We start from the raw sequence: 23,264 nt of genomic DNA, 5'->3' as shown, positions 1-23,264 counted from the left end.
TCCCTGTAAAATGATTGTGGTATAATTTGTTTTGCAGAATGCATATTTGAGTTTTGTAATGTTGTTATTTAACCCTCTGGTAGTCTTCAGTCATTTTAGACCAAAATAAATATAATTTTAACATTTAAAAAATCTGAATTACAGGAATTGTCTGAAACTCCTTGACTTTGCTGGCATTTGTTATGTGAACACACTAAACTTGAGGTCATGATTTAAACATGCTAAATGGTTGTTAAAAAAAATAGTGGGTAGCAGTGCATAGCACTATCATCTCACAGCAAGAAGGTCGCTGGTTCGAGCCTCGGCTGGATCAGTTGGCAATTCTCTGTGGAGATGGCATGTTCTTCCCCGTGTTGGCATGGGTTTCTTCTGAGTGTTCCGGTTTCCTCCACAGCCCAAAGACATGCGCTATAGGTAGATTGAATAAGCTAAATTGGCTGTAGTGTATAAGTGTTAATGTAAGAGTCTATGGGTGTTTCCCAGTGCTGGGTTGCAGCTGGAAGGGCACCCACTGCGTAAAACATATGCCAGATAATTTGGCGGTTCATTCTGCTGTGGCGAGCCCTGATTAATAAAGGGACTAAGCCGAAAAGAAAATGAATGAATAAAAATTACAAAACTTACATTGTTTTTAATGAAAAAAATGGATATTAATTACTGCATAAGTATGAATTATGACCTCAAATCTCTAAAAATTCTAAATGATTAAAAAAAATATTGAACAAAAAATAAATTTGATTGGTTTAGCTAAAAAAAAAACAGAGGATACTTTACAGGCATTCGTTCCTTTTTGACCGGCTAAAACCACAAGTGTGATTCCCAAAAAAGGAACAGCAGAGGGTTAAATATGCGATAGTCATATGTCTTTGATCACACTTGTGAAGCGCTGTATCAAATTAAAAGATATTATTTTACATGTAAGTCCATTGAAAGATTTAATATTAGAATTTTGTCGCTGCACTGGGATCCTTGGAGTCTTTTAATAAAAGATTAATATAACAAAATAAAAAATGTTGTTATAAATATGACTAACGCTATTTATGCTGTATGAAATATTGTTAGACTAAAATGTCAAGCTGTAATTTATTACTCAGGAAAAATGAATCAGATCTCATTATATTGTACATCAATGTAAATTTAAATTAACTGTGATTAATTAAATACTAAATAATATACATTATATTTATTCTCCTATACATTTATCTTGAAATATTTGTGAAAGTTCAATAAACAGATATTTACACACATTGTATTATGTTGTCTAAATGATATCTTTTTTTATATGTATTGTAGTAAGTTACTGGTTCAATTGTAAAATGTTTATGTTTTAATGCCATATGATCAGGTTTTAACCCCACGTGGGAGGAGACTCTAGTGTTTACGCTGCACATGCCTCAGATTGCCTTAGTACGCTTTATGGTTTGGGACCACGATCCAATTGGACGAGACTTTATTGGACAGCGAACTATATCGTTTAAAAGCATGATGCCAGGTAATTACATGTCAATCCAGAGACATTATTGGATAGGCAAAATACAGTATAATTCAATCACTCAGCCTTATATTATTTTCTTGATCCACAGGTTATCGACATGTCTATTTAGAAGGCATGGAAGAAGCGTCAATATTTGTTCATGTTGCTGTTAATGACATCACAGGAAAGGTAACACTCTGTTATACTAGAGAGGAGGGATGAGTCTGATTGGTCAATGAATGTTCTATGATGTGCAGTCTTTTTTTGGAAAACACATTGCTTAAGCAGTTTTATGGATGTTTTCACTGCATCACAATTTTTTTTATGTCATTACGACAAAATAATAAAACCCCACAAGGACAAAGAGCAAGCAAGCTAATGTAACAAAGGCAGGACATATGTGATGAACTATATGCTTCATTTTCAGTGAAATTTCTTTTTGTTTTCATGAAAAGGGCATATTTTCTTTCTCCTCACTCTCTCACAAACACAGAAAAATATGCATGCTCACAGAATTGTATTGTCAGTGCTGCACAGAAAATTAATCAGTATAATAGTGGCGCCCCCTAGCAGCAGTGAACATGTGAGATATTTTTCCAATAACTTGTTTTCTGAATTTTTTTTTCTATAAAGGTCAAACGTTAGTTTTATTTGGGTGAAAATGTATTACAAGTTTGCAGAAATAAATAAACAATTAGTTTATAACTAATTTTATAACTATATATAAACTGTGGAAGCAGTTTAATGTTAAAATTGAAATTATAGATTGCCGATTTGTTTAACTGGAGCTAAAAATTGGCCTATATTGTACATCACTAATACTAATAACAGCGTTATTCTGTATATTAAGTCTTCATTGCTACATTATAAGTTGTATAATGTAAATGTATGTAATTTTCACCACTAGAGGGAGCACATTTACAACAAACAAAGGCGTAGTTTAATTGTCATGGGAGTTGTCAGCTGCATCTGATTCTATTATTACTGTTTGATGAGTCTCCCTATACAATTTGATAGAGTGCTTGGACCCGGAAGCTGCTTCATGTGGCGTCGCACTTAACAAGCGGATAGACCTTTTTCATAAAAAATTACCCATTATGTTTTGCGTGTATGCGTAAGGAGCATGCTAAGAACGTCTGATCAGCAAATTAATGCGTATAAACAGTCACATTTGGACAGCTTTGAATTTATAGTTTTTATCTATTTTACTTGCTTTTAATGTCTTTCAAATAATACTGCTGTCGATCAGCGCCACCTATATGATCTAATAGGAATTCAAAACAACCGCTGTGAATCATTTACTCTTTAGGTCAGACAACATATTCTGCCCTTTAAAGTGATCATTTACTTGGAAATTGCATGCCTTTACTTACTTAACATACCTTACATACCTGTTAAGTTTAATGAAATTAATATAATTTGCTCTATAATGCAGTGTTGTATTGCATGTGATGTCTGTCTTTGCATTGAAGAGCCTGCTGAGCGCAGTATACCAGCTAACACGTCGGGTACAGACGCTATATTTGAGCATCTTATCTGACGGCAGACTCTCGCGCTTGAACCACATCTGAAAGATGTATAACGGCTTTAACACACACCTTTCAAAACTGTCAAAGTTGTGAATCACAAAAACACTCCTTAAGCTACTCAAAATGGTTTTGACAACCATTTTCGGATTAAGATTAACAAGTTGTAAACGCTCTAAATGGAAATTCTAAGCATCCTACTGGAATACGCTGCTATGGTGCCCTCCATGCAGCAACCATGAAAAATGTCTATAATATCTGAATATAGTCTCCTCACTAATTGTTTTATTTTATAGCAATGAATTGAATAAATGAATGAAAATAAAATGACAACATTCGTTAAATTCAACTATTGTCAGTGTTTAAGTTAGTTAATATAAGCTTTTATTGATCACCATTAATTATTTTGGATCTATTCATGACCAGGTCAAATCAAGCAATGCAGTGAAGCAGCTAATCCAGAAAAACCTTATGCAGACCTCTGAAGATGGCACACGAAAGTCTTTCGCTCCAAACTTCCTCCGGAAAAGTGGGAAGAACCAATCGAAAGTGGTGAAGGTCGAATGCTACACCAAAGAGGACTTTCTCAACAGACGTTACAGTGATGATGTGAGCTCGAAGGACAGCAGGAGCACCTCCCAGTCTGCATCTTTACTCAGAGGAGCTCAAAGCGAACCCCTCAAAAGAGCCCATAGGGTCAGTTTTCAGGAGCCAGAAGGATCTCATGAGCCGCGGCGCCGCCTCTCCTCCATCCCATACACTGGTGGAGCAGCGGTGGACTACACCAACTTAGCATTCGACTCACACAGCAGCTCCGAACTGGACATTCAGACTTTTTCACACCTTGAGGACAACACAGAGTCAAAACAAAATGATTCTCTTTCATCTAAACTAGAGTTTGAGTCTACAGACATACCGAAGAGCCCCGCTTCAACACTCAATGAACAGTGCTTGTCCAGGCAGATCTCAGCAGCTAATGAACATTCAGAACAAAAACCTGAGATGTCCAAAATGATCCATTCAGTACCTGACCCCTTGAATTTCCACCCAATACCTGATGGAGTACTAGATCCTTCTAGGGGAACATTAAACACGTTGGTGCCCCAGAATAAATTCAGATCTTCTCTAGATGCTAGGCTTAACCCTCGGTGGCAGCCGTTGTCAATCCCAGCGACCCCAGCACTAAACAGACGCATGAATGATAAAGGCACGCCAAATTCCCTATTGAAAGGATGCAGATCACAAAGCGTGCCAAGACGGCGTCCCACCTCTCCTCCAAATACCCCTGGTCACATAAGGAGAGACCCCATCAACCAGTATTTTCTCCCACAGTGCAGTTACACCACAGCAAACGACCTCGTTCCTAATAATCACAACATCGCAGAGAGTGAATCAAGCAGCCTAAGTAGTTTGGACAGCCTTGACCTGAGTACTCTGCCATGCCGTTTCCCTGACAACCAGCAGCAGACAATGGGCACACTGCAGAGGGAAATGAATGCCCTGTTTGAGCAGAAAATACAGGAGATTCGCTGCCATTCGCCACTGTTTTTCAGAGGTAAGGAGAAAAGTGCCAAATGCTGTTTCTAAATTATTGGATTTGAAATAAATGTAGATTTTATGTTAATGCTTATTTTTTGTGTTTAATACGTTTAGAGCACTTTTTAAAAATGTTGGTCTTATTGTTTTGTTTTAGATTCTTCAACATTGTAGAAAAAAATGCACTTGAAAGCATACAGAATAAAGATGAATTCTACACCACAGCTACTGCGACGGATGTGGACATATGCAACTGGAAGAAATGCAATTGTGTAAAAGAAATATAAATATTTGTATTTTGTACAAATGTCGTCTTGTTTAAAACTTAGGGTTTTAATGTTTACATATTTAAAGGGCCATGAAACGCGTCAGGATAGTGGGTGAGTTATCATTGTTTAGGTGGGAGTGTCGAGTGGTGAAAGAGGGAAGTGTTTACATGAAAAGGGAAATTTCGGTATTCGCATGAGCTGATTTTCACAGTAGTAACACAAACACAGCCATAGGAGAGATAGACAGTGATTCGGAGAGCATACAGTGGATCTGAGAGCTGTGTGAAAGTGGAGGATATTCAGTCCCTAATATTGTAGTGATATTACTGTAAACTTAGTAAGTATATAATTTTGACTAAGGTATGTCTTTAAAAACTGAAAGAGTTCTGCTTATGATACAAACTGACTTTGCCATCTAACGGACATAAACAAAGAACACTGATCACACACTTACCAGATCTGTAGAAACAGGACAATCAACACAGACTGGAGCCGCATCTTTTTGTAAAAGAAGACAAGTGGCAAATTCTGATTTTACCATTTCCAGATGCAAAAAGGTCTCATGTAAAAAAAAATAATAATAATTTTTTGGTTGCGTGTTAGCAGACCACTATAAGATCTACGCGCGAGCTGTGCTCTCATTGCGGGGAAATTGAAACAAAACCTTTGTTGCGACACATATAAAAGCAACACTGACGATCCATGCCTCCTAACAATTCTTCTTCTTCTACTTGTTTGGATTACGGTTGGCAACAGAATGTTGCATCTCTCTGAATACTATAACAGGTTAAAGGAGTCTTCGAAACTATATCATGCCTATTAATAAAGTTGCGTCTCATTCACAATAGAGTGCACTGATTGATTTGAACCAAGTTTTTCTAATGAATTAATGAACAGATGTGCTGAAAACTCATTGACATCACTTTGTACCAGCCGGTACAGACAGCCAATCTCCATGCTGGAATTTATACAATGATGGCATCGCCATGACGTTGCTTCAAAAGTTCTTTTTAAATCGGAAGAACGAATTTGCTCAATGCAAAAACAACCAATTTTTACCTTTTAGTAAAATAAACTTGTCCTAATAGTGTTTTTAGCCATGTGGGACATATATATATATGACTGTCAACATCTCAAACCATGTGTGTTGTTGTTCCGTGACCCTTTAAACGTACAACTTTTGCATCTGGAAAATAGACGACAACATTGTTTAAGCAATCTATGTTTTCATGGCAGCTAAAAGCGCTGCATTATGCATGTCAGGCCATTAGTTGGCGATGATACTTTGTGTAGAAGCACTACACACCAAAGCGCATACGGTCCTGTAGTCCAGTGCTGTTGTTTAGACTCTCTAGTACTTTTACAGAAACTTTTACCATGTTTTTTACAGAGTTTTACAGAAATTATCATTTTATTGTTAAAAGCTTGCACTTTGAAACCCAGCTCCAAAATGTCTTTTTAGAAAATGGTTGTGTAAATGAATATCCAGAAAGCGTAACCATGTCTGAATGCTGGAAAAGGTATTGTAAATGTTCATGCCGCCATATTTCATGTATTCACATTTTATAGTTTTTCTAAAAAGCAACCTAGAATTTTACATTAGAGCTGCTTCTGAAATTGCACGTGAGTATTTGAAGTATGTTCTATATAGTATGAATGCGAGTAGTATGAACTCACAGACTTTTGCATTTATTTTCATTTGAATTGTAACCCAGCAGGCACACAATGTCATAAGACGTTAATATTAGGTTAGATTTAGGTCATGATGTCAGGTGACCAAAATTCAATGTCTAGCCAGTGTCTAACGACATCATTTCTTTTGACATCCAATAACGACGTCAAATGACTTTTGGTTGATTTTAGGTTGTGTTGGAAAGTGACCAAAATCTTACATCGAGCCAACATCTTAAACCAAAATCATATTGAGGTAAAATACTGACATTTATTTACATTTGATAGACGTCATAATAATAATGTCCACACAACATCAAGCTGTAAAATCATTAGATGTTGATGTGTTTAGATTACGTTTGAAAGTGACCAAAATCCAAGGTTCTGACGTCAACCGGATTTTCTTTCCACCCAAAAAGCAACGTCCCACATTATTGGGGTACAATGTCAATCTGACGTCATGTTGATGTCCTGTGCCTGCTGGGAAGACTCAAGAGACTGAACTGATCACATGTACATATGTTACATTTATGTGTATTTATAAAAATATGTTTACACATATATTTGTAAAAAAAATAAATAAATCTAATCACAGTGGTGTTAGAGCATGTTTATTAATTGATTAATATACATGATGCCAGATATAATAGCTCTTTCTTGACAAAGACAAAGAGGTGATTTTTTTTGTAAATCTTTCCCCACGTTTAAATTCAAAACAACCGTAACATGTTACTTGTCATTTGTATTTGCATGAAATATTTGACTTTTTATAGACAATTTTCATGCAATACATTTCCACAGGTTTACAGAACTAACATAAAATCGAATTTAACTCTTTTCAAGGTCAATGTCTCCAGTCCTTACCGTTTATTAGCAAAACAGATCTTAGCATTTAATATTTTAAACATAATAGTGGCCTCAAAATGTTTAATTCTGTTTCTCTATACTGTTTTAGCATGGAATGCATGATAATGATCTAATGCAAATCAAGATTAAAATGAAAAGGCGCCTTTATTGAATGTAGCTTAATTTAAATGTAACCATTTTAAATGTAAACTTACGTAATAAAAAATGTAATCTACTAAGTATCAAATCTAAATCTGTTAATATGTATAAAATATATATCATTTTCTAACTTGGGATATAATAATAATAGCTAGCACCTCTGAATGTACAGTAAAGTCACTCTGCTGTGTCACTGATGTCGTTGAAGCGTTCATGGCTTGCTCTTGTCTGAAGTGTCCTGGTCTCTCTTTGTGTTGGTCATTCTCAAACGCTGACTCAACTCCTGAGTCAAAACTGTGCAGCAGGATTTCTGCGTGGACGACAACAGGTTTGTTTTCACTGAACATTTTATCATGAACAAAAACACAGTGTTCCACTCAACAGTTCAATGCTGAAGTAAATGGAAAAAGACACAGGAAATGAGCTTCCTGGTGTGGTAGTTTGTGCAGATGTTTGTGTGTGTGTGTGTGTGTGTGTGTGTGTGTGTGTGTGTGTGTGTGTGTGTGTGTGTGTGTGTGTGTGTGTTTATACTGGCTTTACTTGCCTTCTGTTCCCCTGCAGCGCTGCGAGACTTTGTGGTGAGTTCAAACAAGGATAGCAAAACTCCAATCCCAAGGCCTATAGCCAGCACCAGGAAGATGCCTTTCATGCTGTGGGCCCTCAGAGACGAGGCTTTGGCATTATCTGGTAAACAGCTGCTGGCCCACCACTTGGTACGCAGGTATGCCAGCTCCCCTGCCTCGCTCAGCTGCAGGATGGCCACGCTCAGGTTTTTCAGCATGGCAGATCCTGTCCCGATAAACACATTGATTCAGTGAAACCATTCATTACAGACTGAACTGCAGAGTAAACCTTAAAATAACTAGGGATCTTGCTTAAACAACTCAAGCACTCACCATAAAATCTACATTATAAAAATTTGCGGGGTAGGGTCAACCATTGGCTTACAAAGTGTAACTTAAATTTAATTCAAAATAAATTATCCAACATTTGGTTTATTCATGGGCAACACAGTGGCTCAGTGGTTAGCACTGTCGCCTCACAACAAGGTCGCTAATCCAGCCATTGGGTTAAAAACCTAAATTTCATTAAAAAAAATTATGGAATTTTGGCTTTGTACATATTTGACCCAACATTGCTTTATGACAACCCAGCATTTTTTAGATTGTAAATATTTTTTCATGTGTATTTTTCGTAAAAAAGCATCTCCTTTCTAGGACTGATATCATTAAACTTGGGTCATTCTAAACCTGGGTAAAGAGAAACCTGGAATTTGTTGCTTCCCAATTTACACCTGAGTTAATCCTTATTCACATATTTGCAGGGCCATTGTCACTGATTGGATTAATGTAGGACGCAACATTCGCTTCCTCGTCTTCCTAACTGCTATCAATTTTAGGCTGTAAAGGTAAGAATGAAGCGCTCTTCTTCACTTTGGTTTACTCCATTTTTAAAATAAAATCCTTAAATGACAATTTGTAAAAATGGGGTGCAAAGGGGTGTTAACTCCACTTATAAACTATTTATTTGAAACATTGTTATATGGCATTTCAAGAGTTCACCCTTAGCTGATGATTGATTATAAAACATGTTTGGCATGCTCTCCCAGGAGAGACCCCTGAGCTCAAAAGATCCTTGAGTCCGGGGCTTCCTCCCGTTTGCAGGGCGAGAGGGGAGTTTAAGCTCAGGTAGGTCTTAAGAACTCCCCTGATGTTTAGCTAGTGAGCAATTAAGGATTGTTTTGAAGATATAACTACTTAGTAGGAGCACGTCTATAGGGCCGATTTGGATTAGTCAACTTACTTAAGTTGTATGTATTTGGATGGTGGGAAGAAACCGGGGGAACCCACATAAGCACAGGGAAAGCATGTGAACTCCGCAAAGAAACATCAATTGGCCTGGTAAGGACTAGAACCAGTGACATTCTTGTTGTGGGGCAACAGTGCTAACCACTGGGCTGCCGTGCTGCTCATCTAGCAAAGGAGGAGTAGAGGTGGAAGGAGGGATTCTTTAAAACAAAGGTGACTATGCAATGGAACTTAGGTTATTTATGGAGACTTAGGAATCATCTGATTGTTGAATCATAAATTGAATAATGCGGGACCAGCTGTGATCAATCATCAGCACATGATCCTCTTGAAATTAGTTTATAAATACACTTTACTTGAAACAACTTACAAAGCATTCCAGATTATTCAAGCCAAAAGTTGAGAATATCTGTGTTGAAATATCCCCTGTTCAACTTTAACATTCAATCTTTCCAAAATCACTTTAAGCCAAATATTATGCAGTTCCAAATTCTTGTGCCTTAAACATGCCAGTAAACTACCTGACAAAAGTCTTGTCCTCAATTCCAGTTGTAAGAGCAAGAAATAATCACTTGACTTTTAGTTGATCAGTTGGAAAAGTGGCAGAAGGTAGATTTTTCTGATGAATGATCTGTTAAACTGCATCCCAATCCTCACAAATACTGCAAATTACCCGCATGGACTTAAGATTCTTACAGAAATCTGTCAAGTTTGGTGGAGGAAAAATCATGGTTTGGGGTTACATTCAGTATGAGGGCGTGCGGGAGATCTGCAGATTGGATGGAAAGATCAACAGCCTGAGGTATCAAGACATTTGTGCTGCCCATTATATTACAAACCACAGGAAAGGGAAATTCTTCAGCAGGATTACGCTCCTTTTCATACTTCAGCCACCACATCAAAGATCCTGAAAGCAAAGAAGGTCAAGGTGCTCCAGGATTGGCCTGCCCAGTCACCAGACATGAACATTATTTAGGATGTCTGGGGTAAGGTGAAGGAGGAGGCATTGAAGATTAATCCAAATAAACTTGAACTCTGGGAGTCCTGCAAGAACGTTTTCTTTGCCATTCCAGATGACTTTATTAATAAGTTATTTCAGAGTCATTGCAGAGGATGCAGTCCTCCAAGCTCATGGGAGTCATACACAATATTAATTATTTTTCACTGCAGCATGACTTAAAGTCCTTAAACATGTTAGCAACAAGCTAATTTAAGCTAGTTAGAATCTACATGAAAACAAACTTGATAGCCAACAATACGGTATGCAACAAAGTTCCAATCTGTCCCTGGAGGAGCACCTCAAACAACTAAACAAGGTTTTCAGATTCACTATGGGTGCTTTTCAATTGGAAGACGCATCCTAGTTCGGTCGAAGGTCAGCTCAGATTGAAGGATCTTTTGTTTCATATTCTTTATTCAGCCTGTTGCATCAGGTGTCTCCTTTGCAGCCTTCTGCAAATTATGATTTCTGACCATGACTGCGGGCCAGAAAACATTTAGAAACATTCATGCATTTGAAGCTGTTAAGGACTCTGTAGCCTTGGAGCCTTTAGATAAGGAGTAAATGAGTTCAGTCCTTGAGACCCACAGCACTGCAGAGTACCACTCCAACTTTAAAAGAAACCCAGAGTATTAAGACATCTATGGCTTTTATATATATTATTTTATATATGTAACATAAACATGTCTCTTACTGACATGTGAAATAGAAAACTCATGAAAGATTTACATTATTTTTTTAAAGTCTATTCATTTTGTACTGTATAGGGGTATAATTTTTTTATTCTGGGTCAGTGATGTCAAAGGATTGCACAATGTGGGCTACTTGTACTGCCTGTTGCTATTTTCAGTGCAACACAACTAGGAAAGTATAATACTAGACACAAATACTAGTCTGGATAGACTCTTTATTGGGAACAATCAATGGCAGTGTATTTAGTTTAAGCTTACATTTATATATATAGCCACCTGTAAGCTCCTTCAGTAGCTCTGGTCAACTAAAAGCCTCAAAGACATCAGGGCTAAAGTGGAGAGAACAAAGACTTGGTCTATTCATCCAATTTTTCATTTATAACACATTCTTTTATCCACTTTTTATTGCTAGGAAGCAAGTGAAAACTTAGATTGCATCTCTTGATGCCCTTATTTGCCCTCAGTGGTTAGTGGTTAGCACTGTCGCCTCACAGCAAGAAGGTTGCTGGTTTGAGTCCCAGCAGGCCCAGTTATCATTTCTGTGGGGAGTTTACATATTCTCCCCATGTTTCCTCCGGTTTCTCCGGTTTTCCCCACAGTCCAAAGACATGCGCTCTTGGTGAATTGTGTAAAACAAATTGGCCATAGTGTATGTGTGTGTTTCTGAAAGTGTATTGGTGTATCCCAATACTGGGTTGCAGGGAGAAGGGCATCCACTGCATAAAACATAATACAAATTGGCCATAGTGTATGTGTGTGTTTCTGAAAGTGTATTGGTGTTGCATTTATCCACTGCATAAAACATATGGATTGGTGGTTCATTCCACTGTGGCGACCCTTGATATATAGTATATGAAACTAGCCCACCTACTGTCACAAATTGACGCTTTAAATGCAAAAAGCACTGCATGGAGCACTCCTACATAATGTTGCCATCGCAATAGTCCAAAATAAATGGATTTTTTTTTTTAAATAATGTAAATTCTTCACATCAATTACATTATATTTAGACATACAGTACAACCCATCAAGTATTTTTTTTCTGTTTAAAATATGTCGAATAGATGTTCAAACATAGACAGCTAAAACAAAGCTAAATTTGGTCTGTCAGTAAAAACCAAATAGGCATCTAACAGTAGTCCAAACATAAACTAGTTATCAAATAAATTAGACAGACTTCACGTGTAATTATGAATTTCTTGATGACTGGTCTACTTCGGATTACGGTTAAACTTCTATTAGATGTTCACTAGCTGCCCAAATTTAGCCTTGTTTAAGCCAAAGCTAAAATCTGCAGGGGGTTGACCTTCTAAAAACAAGATTGGACAACCCTACGCTTGACCCTTTATGTACATTCGATATCAACCCAGAGTTTAGGATAATACCCTGTGAAGGATTTGTGTATGTCTGCCTAGGATTAATTGTTAACCATGGGTAAATAATGACCATGATGTAAGATAGCTCAGGATTCTGTTTGTCCGTAATAAAAGAGTTAGTTCACCCAAAAATGGCAATTCTGTTATTAATTATTTACGTTTGTGTCATTCCAAACATCTGAGATCAGTTAAAATTAAGATACTTTAGATCAAGGTTTTTTAAATCTGAAGAGCTCATCCTTCGTAGATAGAATAGATTTGAATCCTAAATCCTGAGACATTTAATGTTGATTAAGTCAAGTCTATGTGAATTCAGTGGTTTAACTGTAATTATATAAAGCTCCAATAGCACACTTTAGTGCATGCTTTTGTGCAACAAATAAACATGACTTTGTTACCTATGTCTTTAATATCAGACCAGATTGCACATTTATTATGGGCACTACAACACTTGTGTGTTGTGCTGCTGACTCTATTGGCAATATATCATACTGCCTGTATTAAATTTGCACCCTGATGACCCAGAATGTCCTCGCTGCCGCCTGCAGCTTGATGACGTAGGCGATCGTCAACTACGTAGAGGACCTTGTTACTGTGACGGTTGGGTTAAGGGTAGGGGGAGGCCTAGGCTATCTTAAACTATGTAGCAGACCTTCTACCGCCCACTAAATCAAATCAAATAACATTTATTGTCACATAAGGTAAGGTACGTAGTGCCCATGCTACTGTGATGGTTGGGTTTAGGGTAGGGAGAGGTTATAGGCAATTGTCAACTACCGCCCTTTAAGGTAGCGTCCATGCTACTGTGACAGTTGGGTTTAGGGTAGGGGGAGATGTAGGCAATGACCTGGTCAACACTGTCATCAAGCTGCAGGGTGCAATGAGGACTGTATCTGATGACCGGACCTGAACTGATGCAGGAGAGAAGATATATTTACAGTTTACTTTAGTCAAAGGTGTCCTTGGAGCTTCATGTGATTACAGGTGAACCACTGAAGTCGCATGGAGTGATTTGACAATGTTTTGGTTCTTTTTTTTTCTGGACTGTGAATGTCTCTTGACCCTTGCTGCCTATAAAAGATAAGGAAGCTCTTAGATTTAATCTGAAACATCTTCATTTGTTTTCCAGAGACAAACAATGGTCTCAGGGGATTTGAACAACATGAGCAATTATCCTTGAACTAGATCAAGTAATAAAAGCCCTAATATATGGTAAACCGAAACGTATTTGTCTCACCAAGCGGAGTCACGATGCTGTATCCTCTCATCCCAATAACCTCATGTGCACGGACCAGCTCACAATGCCGCGCCACTGCCAAGTCCAAGGACACCGATTCCCCAATGAACGCATAATTTCCCTCCTTCGCTTTCTGGACTCCTTCATCCATGGAGGACACAAAGCTCTTCCTTCGTTCCATGTGCTCGTAGATGCGTCGGTAAGATGGGTTGTTAGAGTTCTGTGCAAAAAACAAACATCTGGATTTCAGGACTGGATTTCACTAATAAAGGAAAAATGTGCTGATGTAACTTATTTAATCAAACCTTGAAGAAGGCGAGGGTGGAGGAGCCGGCAAGTGTTCCATATTCTATTACATCCTGATTAGCCAAGTCCTCGAAACCTTTAATCATAAGCGGTGCGGAGTCTGAGCCCTGAGTGGAGCTGAGGCTGGAGAAATAACAGGCCAGGAGCACCACAGCAAACAACCACCAAGTACAGCTGATGACCCTTCCTGACACTGCTTTAGGGTGAGGGCCTGCACCTGCAGAGAGCAACCGAGTTGAGGGGAAAGATGTTATCACTGACTAAAGAGTAATTCAGATGGAAAACTAGCTTAAGGCAGGAATAAAAGACAAGGGACAGCAATGAAACCCAGGCTCATTATGGATATGTGCCACAGTATACATTTCTGGAGAGCACAAAAATATCCCAGGAGGTCAATTGTTTTGCTGTTTTTGTTCTCACGAATCCACCAAAGGCTGCTGTGTATGCTTCCTCTGATATCAAATTTCTTTTGCCATTCGTGCCCGCTCATTTCGCTTAAATCCACCAGAGGCCGCTGTCGACTGACTGACTGACTGACTGATCGACCGATTCCCTGACTCACTTCCCTAAACCCAACTGATAGGGTTTTCGAAAGCAATCCAGAAAAAGAAAAGGCACCTGATTTTTACCACATTTTCAGATCTTACCAGTTTCTCCCAGTTATTTACTTTTTTATTTTTTTTTACCTTTTGTTTTAGTTTAACCTGCTTTCTGGAACCGTTCTTCACCGGACTTGAACCCAATTGTATTAGTCAACTCCGCTCTGCGTCTCAAGTCCACCAGCGTACGTGGCAAGCCACTGGGCAAACTGGTAACAGCGGAAAAGCCATCCACACGGAGGTAAGGGGTCAGCTGGTAGGGTGAAAAGAGACAGAAGCCGGCAGCAGCAACACACCGCCCCCTAGCATTAATTTTAAAGAGGAAATGCAGCCATACATACCTCTGGCTACATAATTTGCACTCTCCAGAAATTTATACAGGGCTACATATGTACAGTGAGCCTGTGTTGGAAATATGGCTTGTAATATAGAAGGGCTATACATAGTCCTGTTTTTAAAGACAGCTACAGTAGTTCAAAGGATAGAAGGATTCTTCTATTTAAAGTAGTAAGTGCAAGCATAAAAAGTAGGTTTCGGACACTCTCTAAGTACAGGGCGGTATAAATATTTCCCAAATGTTTAACAGAGTAAGGAAATTTTCACACTATGTCTGATAATATTTTTTCTTCTGAAGAAGATCTTTTTTGTTTTATTTCTAACCATTTTAAGGTCAATTTTAATAGCAACTTTTTTGATAGTCTACAGAACAAACCATCATTATACAACAACCTGCCTAATTATCCTAACCTGCCTAGTTACTCTAATTAACCTAGTTAAGCTTTTAAATGTTCCTTTAAGCTGTATAGAAGTGTCTTGAAAAGTATCTAGTAAAATAATATTTACTGTCATCATGGCAAAGATAAAATAAATTGTTTATTAGAGATGAGTTATTAAAACTATTATATTTAGAAATGTGTGGCTAATAATTCAGGGAGGATAGTAATAATTCTTTAAAAGTTTCTGTTTCTGTTTGGCATTTTAACAAGTAAGTTAAAGGTGAAATACTTTAGCATGTAAACATTGTTAAACATAAACTTAACTGCCACTTTTTCTGTGTATAGATATCATGTTTTTAATGTTTTTAATGTTTTAATGTTAATGTTTTTAATTGTTAACTAAAAACTATAAAAAAAGGATAGGGTTAATTAAAATAAAGCAGAAACTAAAAAGGTGAAAAAATACCTTAACTTACTAAAATAAAAACTGTTACCTTGGCAAGTCAGCCTCTAACTACGATGCCTGCTAATTAATAGATAATGGTTGTTTATTAGTATGGAGTAACGATGATCTTATTCTACATCCCTAATTATACCCAAAACCCAAACTACAACCTTACTAACAATTAATAAGCAGAAGATTAGAAGTGTATTGAGTTAGAAGTCTTAGTTAATGATTTATTAGAAAGAATTGTAGCGTTAAAAAAGTGTGATCAAAAATAAATCAAACCTAAATGTTATAAATATTTACAAAGAGCTGGGAAATAAATTAAATGAAAATTTTTATTTTTTATGATAAAATAATAGTTAAACTAATATAAACTGCAATGTTTGTTGGGGCTGGAAGGGCATCTGTTTTGTAAAACATATGCCGGAATAGTTGATCATTGATAATTAATCAGTTTTATCACTGACTGAAGAGTAATTGAGATGGAAAACTAGCTTAAGGTGGAAATAAAGGACCCTGTTCAGTGTGTGACCTCTAAAATCTGCGATTAGATTCATTTGGTTGATTACCTTGCAGGCTGAGGGCTCCTGCAGTGTACCACAAACTGTGCAGAAGAGTGAAGTGATTTGGCTCTGTCTCCGGCTGACTCCATTCACATGGACTCAACCTTCATATAAACAGAAAAAACACAGATTACGTTGAGTTTCATAATCCTATACATAAATCATCTTTGGTGTAAAAACAGTGCACCGGTTTTACTAATTCTATTGTGTAAAACATTGTGTGTGTAGTGGATGAGTAAGTGCTCTTGTGCATGACGTCTCTGGTGTTCTGCTCATTTCTCTGACCTTCCCACAATGCAGATGCAGACTGCAGTCACAAAGTATGCAATCAGGATGCCGAACCAGGTCTCCCCAGAGAAGGGGGAGAGGAAGTCGAAAAAGCCGGCCTCTTCAGAAACAATATCTTTGCGGAGAAGGATGCTAATTCCGGTCTGCATGTAAGGTTTTGTCATTCCCACAGCCTTCTCACGGGCAGCAGTGAGAGTGAGCGGAGCTACGGCCAGATCAGCTTCCTGTGAGCAAACAAAAAAACATGGTGGATTTGACATCAATGTCATCTTGATTTTTATTTCATTGGCATTCTGATTTTAAATTTATATGCAGCAGCACAATGTGTATTTGTGTGTAAAATGCATCACATACCCCTCTGACAACCTCCCCGATCATTCCATTCCAGTTTCCATTTTCATCCTGCCGGCCATACGATCCATCCTTCACTAGGTGAACTTTGTATTTGAAACCCAGCTTCTTAGCCAGCTCAGTGAGCAGATCCATACAGTAGCCTTCTAACTGAGAGCCCTTGCTCATCGTGTATGGGTCTTGCTGAAGTTTAAAACATGGCGTCACATGCACTTTAGTTTGATGGTCCACTTTAAAAATGATAGCTAAGCCAACATACTCCTAACCAGAATGTCCTTTTGAAGACTTGTATGTAAAACAAATTCTAACAGGTTTGTATATGTGCCAATTTAAATCACAAAGAATTTCACTTAGGGTGTCAAACTTTCAATCTTAGCAACTAGCAACTATCTTAGGACATGCTAACAACATGACAACTGCTGTTATAGACATGACAAACATGCTAGAAACATGTTAGCTATTAATTTATAGTGATTTTCGCAAGCAGAATTTATGATAGCAAAATGTGAAGCACACACTAGCGACGTTAATCAAGCTGGACATGTTAATGCAAGCTAGAAACGTGTTAGCAACATGCTAATTCATGCTTAATTCAAATGTAATTTAATAATTGATGCTAATTCAAACTTAATTTAACTCTTACCTTTATGGTGGTAACTATAAGTTCTTGCCTTGCTGAATGAAAAGAAAAACAAAATATTATAGTTCATTTATTGTAATTACAAGCAAATTTGTATACAATTTGGACCCTTTTCAAAAGATGTTTAACGATCATCATAACCTTAAATCCTTGAAAGTTTTTAAAATATAAATTTTTTTAAACGTGTGAACATATGCATTCATGTATATATTATATTATCTTTGAGTAAAAAAAAAAATTATTGTTTATGTGAGGTGTTACTAATGCAGCGTCTAAGGGGCTGAGAGTAAATTTGTCGTTATTCTCTCCTCTGGCTGCATTTTTCAGTCTCACACTATTTTCCCCCTTTTTCTGAAAGTCTCGATCACACCATCGTGGAGTTTTTCTTTTATTATTTATTACAAATAGGATTGAAAAAAATATTTGTTGTACTCTCACATTCACTGCGCACTAAGTTTACTCAACTATGACGCCTTCCGCTACTGAGAAACCTGGAAATATGAAAAGGGTCTGTATTCAGTGGTTTAACAGTTTGGGATTATTACAATTTTTAGAGACTACTTTTACTTTTATTTCATCATAAATATGGTGAAATATTTACATTTTAACTCAGTACATTATAAAATTTAATTATTCCTGGGATGGCAAAGCTGTAGTTTGAGCAGTTTTACTTGACTTCAGTGTCACGTGATCTTTCAGAAACCATTCAGATGTGCTGTTTTGCCGCTTGTTATTTTGTGGAAACTGTACAGTTTAAGATTTATTTCATTCAGATGTCTTTAATGCTGAACTTAAACCTTTAACAGTACACTCTTAAAAATTATTGTTCTTTATTGGCATGGTTCCTTGGAGACCCATTTACATCAAAAATAATTTATGCTCTTTTTTTTTCTTTTTTCCACAATGCAATAAATTGTTCAATTAAATTAACTTTTTTTTCAATATAAAGAATCTTTTGCCTCTATAGCATAAGTCTCAAACTTGATTCCTGGAGGACCGCAGCTCTGCACAGTTTTGCTCCAACCCAAATCAAACACAGCTGATACAACTAATCAAGGTGTTCGAGACTACTAGAGACTATTAAGCAGGTGTGAGTCAGCAGTGGTTGGATCTAAAACTATGCAGAGCTGTGGCCCTCCAGGAATTGATTTTGAGACCATTGCTCTATTAAGAACCTCTTGTGCAATTGAAAGTTTCAATAGATGTTAAAGGTTCTTTACAGAATGACCAATTAATTTATTTTTAAGAATGTTTGTATTGCACAAAGTTTCTTTAGGGTGTCACGGTGGCACAGTGGGAAGCACCATCGCCTCACAGCAAGAAGGTTGCTGGTTTGAGCCCCGACTGGGTCAGTTGGCATTTCTGTGTGGAGTTTGCATGTTCTCCCCATGTTCAAGTGGGTGTCCACCCGGTGCTCCGGTTTGCCCCACAGTCCAAACACAAGCGCTAGAGGTGAATTGAATAAACTAAAATTGGCCGTAGTGTATGTGTGTAAATGTGAGAGTATATGGGTGTTTCTCAGTGTTGGTTTGCGACTGGAAGGGCATTCCCAGCGTAAAACATGTGCTGGATAAGTTGGTGGTTCATTCTACTGTGGTGACCCCTGATTGATAAAGGGACCAAGCCGAAAAGAAAATGAATGAATAAATAAATGAAAAGTTTCTTAAGAGTGAAATTAGGTAAATAAAATGTCCTTCAAAGTATGAAGAATAGTTCCATTTGTAAAAAGTTCCCTTTATAAACCAAAAATGTTTTTTCTAGTTGGCTGTGAAACCATACTCTTGGATCTAAAAAGTCGATAATACTAAAATCTCAAAACGGGAGCCTCTCCATAATGCCAATAATCCTTTCAGTTAAACAAAAAGTTCAATGAAACTTGAATGCATTGAAGTCAGTGGCCTACTGAGTCAACACATTTGAAAACCTTAGATCTGCTCAAGAGCAAGTTTGCTCAAAAGTGACCTCAAGTTGACATAGTGAGACTTGGCCAAGATTTCAGTGGCTCCTCTATTGATCTGCCAAATCAGTTCTCTGGCCGCGAGTCTTCATTTCCTGCTGCATTTGTGTCACAAATAGCTCCATCTTAAATTAGCCAGAATCATCAGAGAACCTTTTGTTCGGCGGCCATCTTGAGCCAAAAAAGCCCCATCCTCGGCCAGTCTGCGAATCTCTAGGAGATAATGATGAGTGAATGGCATGGCTGCGTTTGATGCCCTCTCAGATAGCTTCCGGCTTTCCGGAACCCGCCACGTTTGGCTTTGTTTTTCTCCTTTCACAGAAATCTGAATGCAGGGCTGAACTGTGACTAATTGGAGTTGCTGTTTTTTGTCACTCAATCACGAAGGCCTGGTAAGGGCATCTGAAGCTGGAGTTAAGATAGACCCTCAGGGCTCCATCAACACCACGGAGCGATGCTGACACTCATCAGCTCCTCCTATTGAATTTATGACAGACACACAGGGTCTTCGACGTGCTGTCATAACTTGGCTTGTCTTAAACTCTGGATTTCAATTGATTTATAAGCGTTTTTGAGAAGGTTTCAGCTGGCCGGCTTCCTCTCTGTCAAAATGGGGTATGAAACGTGCCAAGCAGGATGCGGTCACCATCTTTGATGATGTGCCCAGCTGACTGTTTCACCCATTTATCAAATGACAGGCCTCTGAAATTCAAGAGCTTCACGTGGCGAGGACGAAGCGAGCTGGCATATAGATCTCACTACAGATGCTGTTTATGAAATGACACATTTATGAATGCCATTACTGTAACTAGTGTGATATAGTTAGCTTGTTAGAAAGAGAAGTTTCCAATGCAAGACATAATTTGAGTACTGTAGGATGTCATTATATCATAGTAATTTCACATGAGACAAACACATCAATACAACATATATTAGCAATCAAATTACGGTAATACCTGCTATGCAGACCTCTGACCCCAGCAGCAATACTATGCATAAAGAGACAAATCCCAACATGTTGCTGATTCTGACCTGCAAACAAAACAATCTCACTTACTGGGTTATAATGTAATATATTTAATGTATATTTAGATTTAATTATATAAATACTTATATTTTCATCAAAAAAATGTGACCTCTTACCAAAACATATTTTTAAACTTATAACATATATGAGGTCATAATTGTATTATATATGAAGAGTTATGAGAGTTATGAGAAGATACCTCAAATGAACTTCTTTTCAATATAAAAACTTGATTTAACGCTTCATGTACATATACATAACATATATACATGCATTTAGGTTTTTCACAAGACAGTAATAACACACGAGTATTTTATATGATCTTCCAGAATACTTTACATTAAAAATAAATAAATGCAATGACTTTCTATAAATGATAAATAAAATAAATCAAGCATCACTTTCATTACTTACCATGATGTCTGCTGTGAAATTCCGGTGTGCTTGAGCGCCACTGTCACCGACGCTGATCAGGACTGTGGTGTGGTTTACAATAATGAATTAGAGGGATCCCACTAAAGGCTTGGGGAAAACCAATGAGTTTGAGGGGGTGGAGATAGAACACTTGTAATGAAATGTGGGATGATGGAATATTCTGGAGCAGGATGAATTTAAGATCTTATATACTTAAGAATACTTTGGATATGGATGCTTGTAATAATAATTCTTTTTTTTTTTTTGAACAGGATGTTGACTTATAGAAAATGTAATATTGAATATCATAAACAGTATATCCTCTAACACCTGTAGCTACATATGGAGAAAATGAAATAAAATAGAGCAAAGGATCTACATGATTATGGACAAAATATCACAAAGGATGGTCTTTATATTCAGAGGAAAAAAATAATAAAGTGATAAGAACAATGATAATAAAGTGAATAAAAAATAATAGGCTACAGACAATCCTGTTAAAAAATATATATTTGCAAAAGGAAAGCCAAAGGATGAAATCTCAAGTTTTTTTTTAAATAAGTTGATTAATCAATAAAAATTTAATCTTTCAAAGTTGAAAGAGTGAAACAATAACAGTAGCCTAAAATATTAATACTACAAATAATAATACTAATAATGAATATCACATACACAATAGTATTAAAAGATTGTTTAAATATTTAGAGAAAAACAAGTTTTAAAACAAGATTAGTCTATAATGAAAATGCAAGTAAACAAAAAATAGCCTAAAAAGCCTAAACAAAAATGACACAATGTAAAAAGCTGGTGGTTGAACCTAGGATCCAGGGGAACAATGGTTTTCGTCCAGGCCGTGGTACACTGGACCAGCTTTATACCCTCACCAGGGTGCTCAAGGGTTCATGGGAGTATGCCCAACCAGTCCACATGTGTTTTGTGGACATGGAGAAGGCATTCGACCGTGTCCCTCATGGCATTCTGTGGAAGGTGCTTTGGGAGTGTGGGGTCAGAGGCAGTTTGTTAAGGCCAGTCTTGTCCCTGTATGAACAGAGTATGAGTTTGGTTCGCAATAAGACTTGTTTCCAGTACATGTTAGACTCTGGCAGAGCTGCCCTTTGTCACCAATTCTGTTCATAATTTTTTTGGACAGATTTGCAAAGCGCAGCTTTGGGCTGGAGGGGGTCTGGTTCTTGGACCACAGGATTTTTATCTCTGTTTTTCACAGACGATGTTGCTAGCAGGCACTGGAACTGTTTGCTGCCGAGTGTGATGCGGCTGGGATAAGAATCAGCACCTCCAAGTCCGAGACCAAGGTGCTTTACCAGAAAAAGCCGATTTGACATTTCCAGGTTGGAGAAAAGTCCATACCCTAGGTGGAGGAGTTCAAGTATCTTGTGGTTTTGTTCACAAGTGAGGGAAGGATGAAACATATCGGTCTGTTGTGGTAAAAAAGGTGCTGAGCTGAAAGGCAAAGCTCTCGATTTACCGGTCAAACTACATTCCTACTCTCACCTATTGTCATGATCTTTGGGTCATGACTGAAAGGACAAGATCTTGGATACAAGCAGCTGAAATGAGTTTCTTTCGCAGGTTCGCAGGACACACCCTTGTTGATAGGGTGAGGAGCTCTGTCACCCGGGAAGAGCTTCAAGTAGAGCCACTGCTCCTCCACATCGAGAGAAGACAGCTAAGGTGGCTCGAACATCTGTTTCGGATGCCTCCTGGACGCCTTCCTATGGAGGTATTCCAGGCCTGTCCCACCGGGAGGGGGCCTTGGGGAAAACCAAGGACATGCTGGAGGTATGCTGTATGTCTCTTAGCTGGCCTGGGAACGCCTCGGTATCCCCTAGGAGAAGCTGGAGGAACTGTCTGGGAAGAGGAAAGTCTGGGGTTCTCTCCTAAGACTGCCGCCCCTTGACCCAGCCCCGGAAAAGCGATAGAAAATGAAATAATAAAAATCTGGTCCTTAAATATTCTAAAGAAATATGACAATTTGTTTTATTATTTATAATAATTGTTATTAATTAATATTATAGTTGCTGTTATGTGCAACTCAGCATGTGTAGTTATTGTGTACTTACACTTTAGTATGCCTATTAAGTGGACAAAAATAATACACAACATAAAAATTGTCTTTATGTATTCAGAAGAAAACAGAATAAAATAATAGACAATAACAATCGTTTCAAAAATAAACAAAATAATAAAGTGAACGAAAAAAAACACATGATTGTCTTTATTTAAGCCTAAAAGTTTAAGGTGACATTTAGTATATTTAGAAAAATTTTATAATTGTTGTCATTATTATTAACAACGCTCTCGACTGTAATTGTGAAATTAGGTTATTTTCCTTGATAAACC

The 23,264-nt window shown here is 37.6% G+C and overlaps 2 protein-coding genes across 4 annotated transcripts in view; one reads left to right on the top strand and one right to left on the bottom strand.

Moving 5' to 3' along the window:
- plch2b (phospholipase C, eta 2b) overlaps window positions 1-7,074 on the top strand; it is a 26,856-nt gene extending 19,782 nt beyond the window's left edge. For all 3 annotated transcript variants that reach the window (XM_073916765.1, XM_068224345.2, XM_073916766.1), the window contains 4 exons: window positions 1,346-1,492; window positions 1,584-1,663; window positions 3,427-4,555; window positions 4,694-7,074. In XM_073916765.1, coding sequence (XP_073772866.1) covers window positions 1,346-1,492; window positions 1,584-1,663; window positions 3,427-4,555; window positions 4,694-4,710 — 1,373 coding nt within the window. In that variant the 3' untranslated portion in view covers window positions 4,711-7,074. The remainder of the gene's footprint in view (window positions 1-1,345; window positions 1,493-1,583; window positions 1,664-3,426; window positions 4,556-4,693) is intronic.
- Window positions 7,072-23,264, bottom strand: part of grik6 (glutamate receptor, ionotropic, kainate 6) — a 17,046-nt gene continuing 853 nt past the window's right edge. Inside the window, exons 2-11 of the mRNA XM_021479846.3 lie at window positions 20,904-21,011; window positions 20,419-20,494; window positions 17,509-17,540; window positions 16,869-17,048; window positions 16,512-16,738; window positions 16,233-16,330; window positions 13,900-14,117; window positions 13,595-13,814; window positions 8,026-8,270; window positions 7,072-7,791 (exon numbers count right to left, since the gene is read on the bottom strand). Of these exons, the coding sequence (XP_021335521.1) occupies window positions 7,693-7,791; window positions 8,026-8,270; window positions 13,595-13,814; window positions 13,900-14,117; window positions 16,233-16,330; window positions 16,512-16,738; window positions 16,869-17,048; window positions 17,509-17,540; window positions 20,419-20,494; window positions 20,904-20,906 (1,398 nt within the window). The 5' untranslated portion in view covers window positions 20,907-21,011 and the 3' untranslated portion in view covers window positions 7,072-7,692. The remainder of the gene's footprint in view (window positions 7,792-8,025; window positions 8,271-13,594; window positions 13,815-13,899; window positions 14,118-16,232; window positions 16,331-16,511; window positions 16,739-16,868; window positions 17,049-17,508; window positions 17,541-20,418; window positions 20,495-20,903; window positions 21,012-23,264) is intronic.

The sequence above is a fragment of the Danio rerio genome, chromosome 11 (assembly GCF_049306965.1).
Source record: "Danio rerio strain Tuebingen ecotype United States chromosome 11, GRCz12tu, whole genome shotgun sequence".
Classification (NCBI taxonomy): Eukaryota; Metazoa; Chordata; class Actinopteri; order Cypriniformes; family Danionidae; genus Danio; species Danio rerio.
Note: the sequence above shows the minus strand (reverse complement) of the source record. Positions and strands in the feature narration are given on the sequence as shown.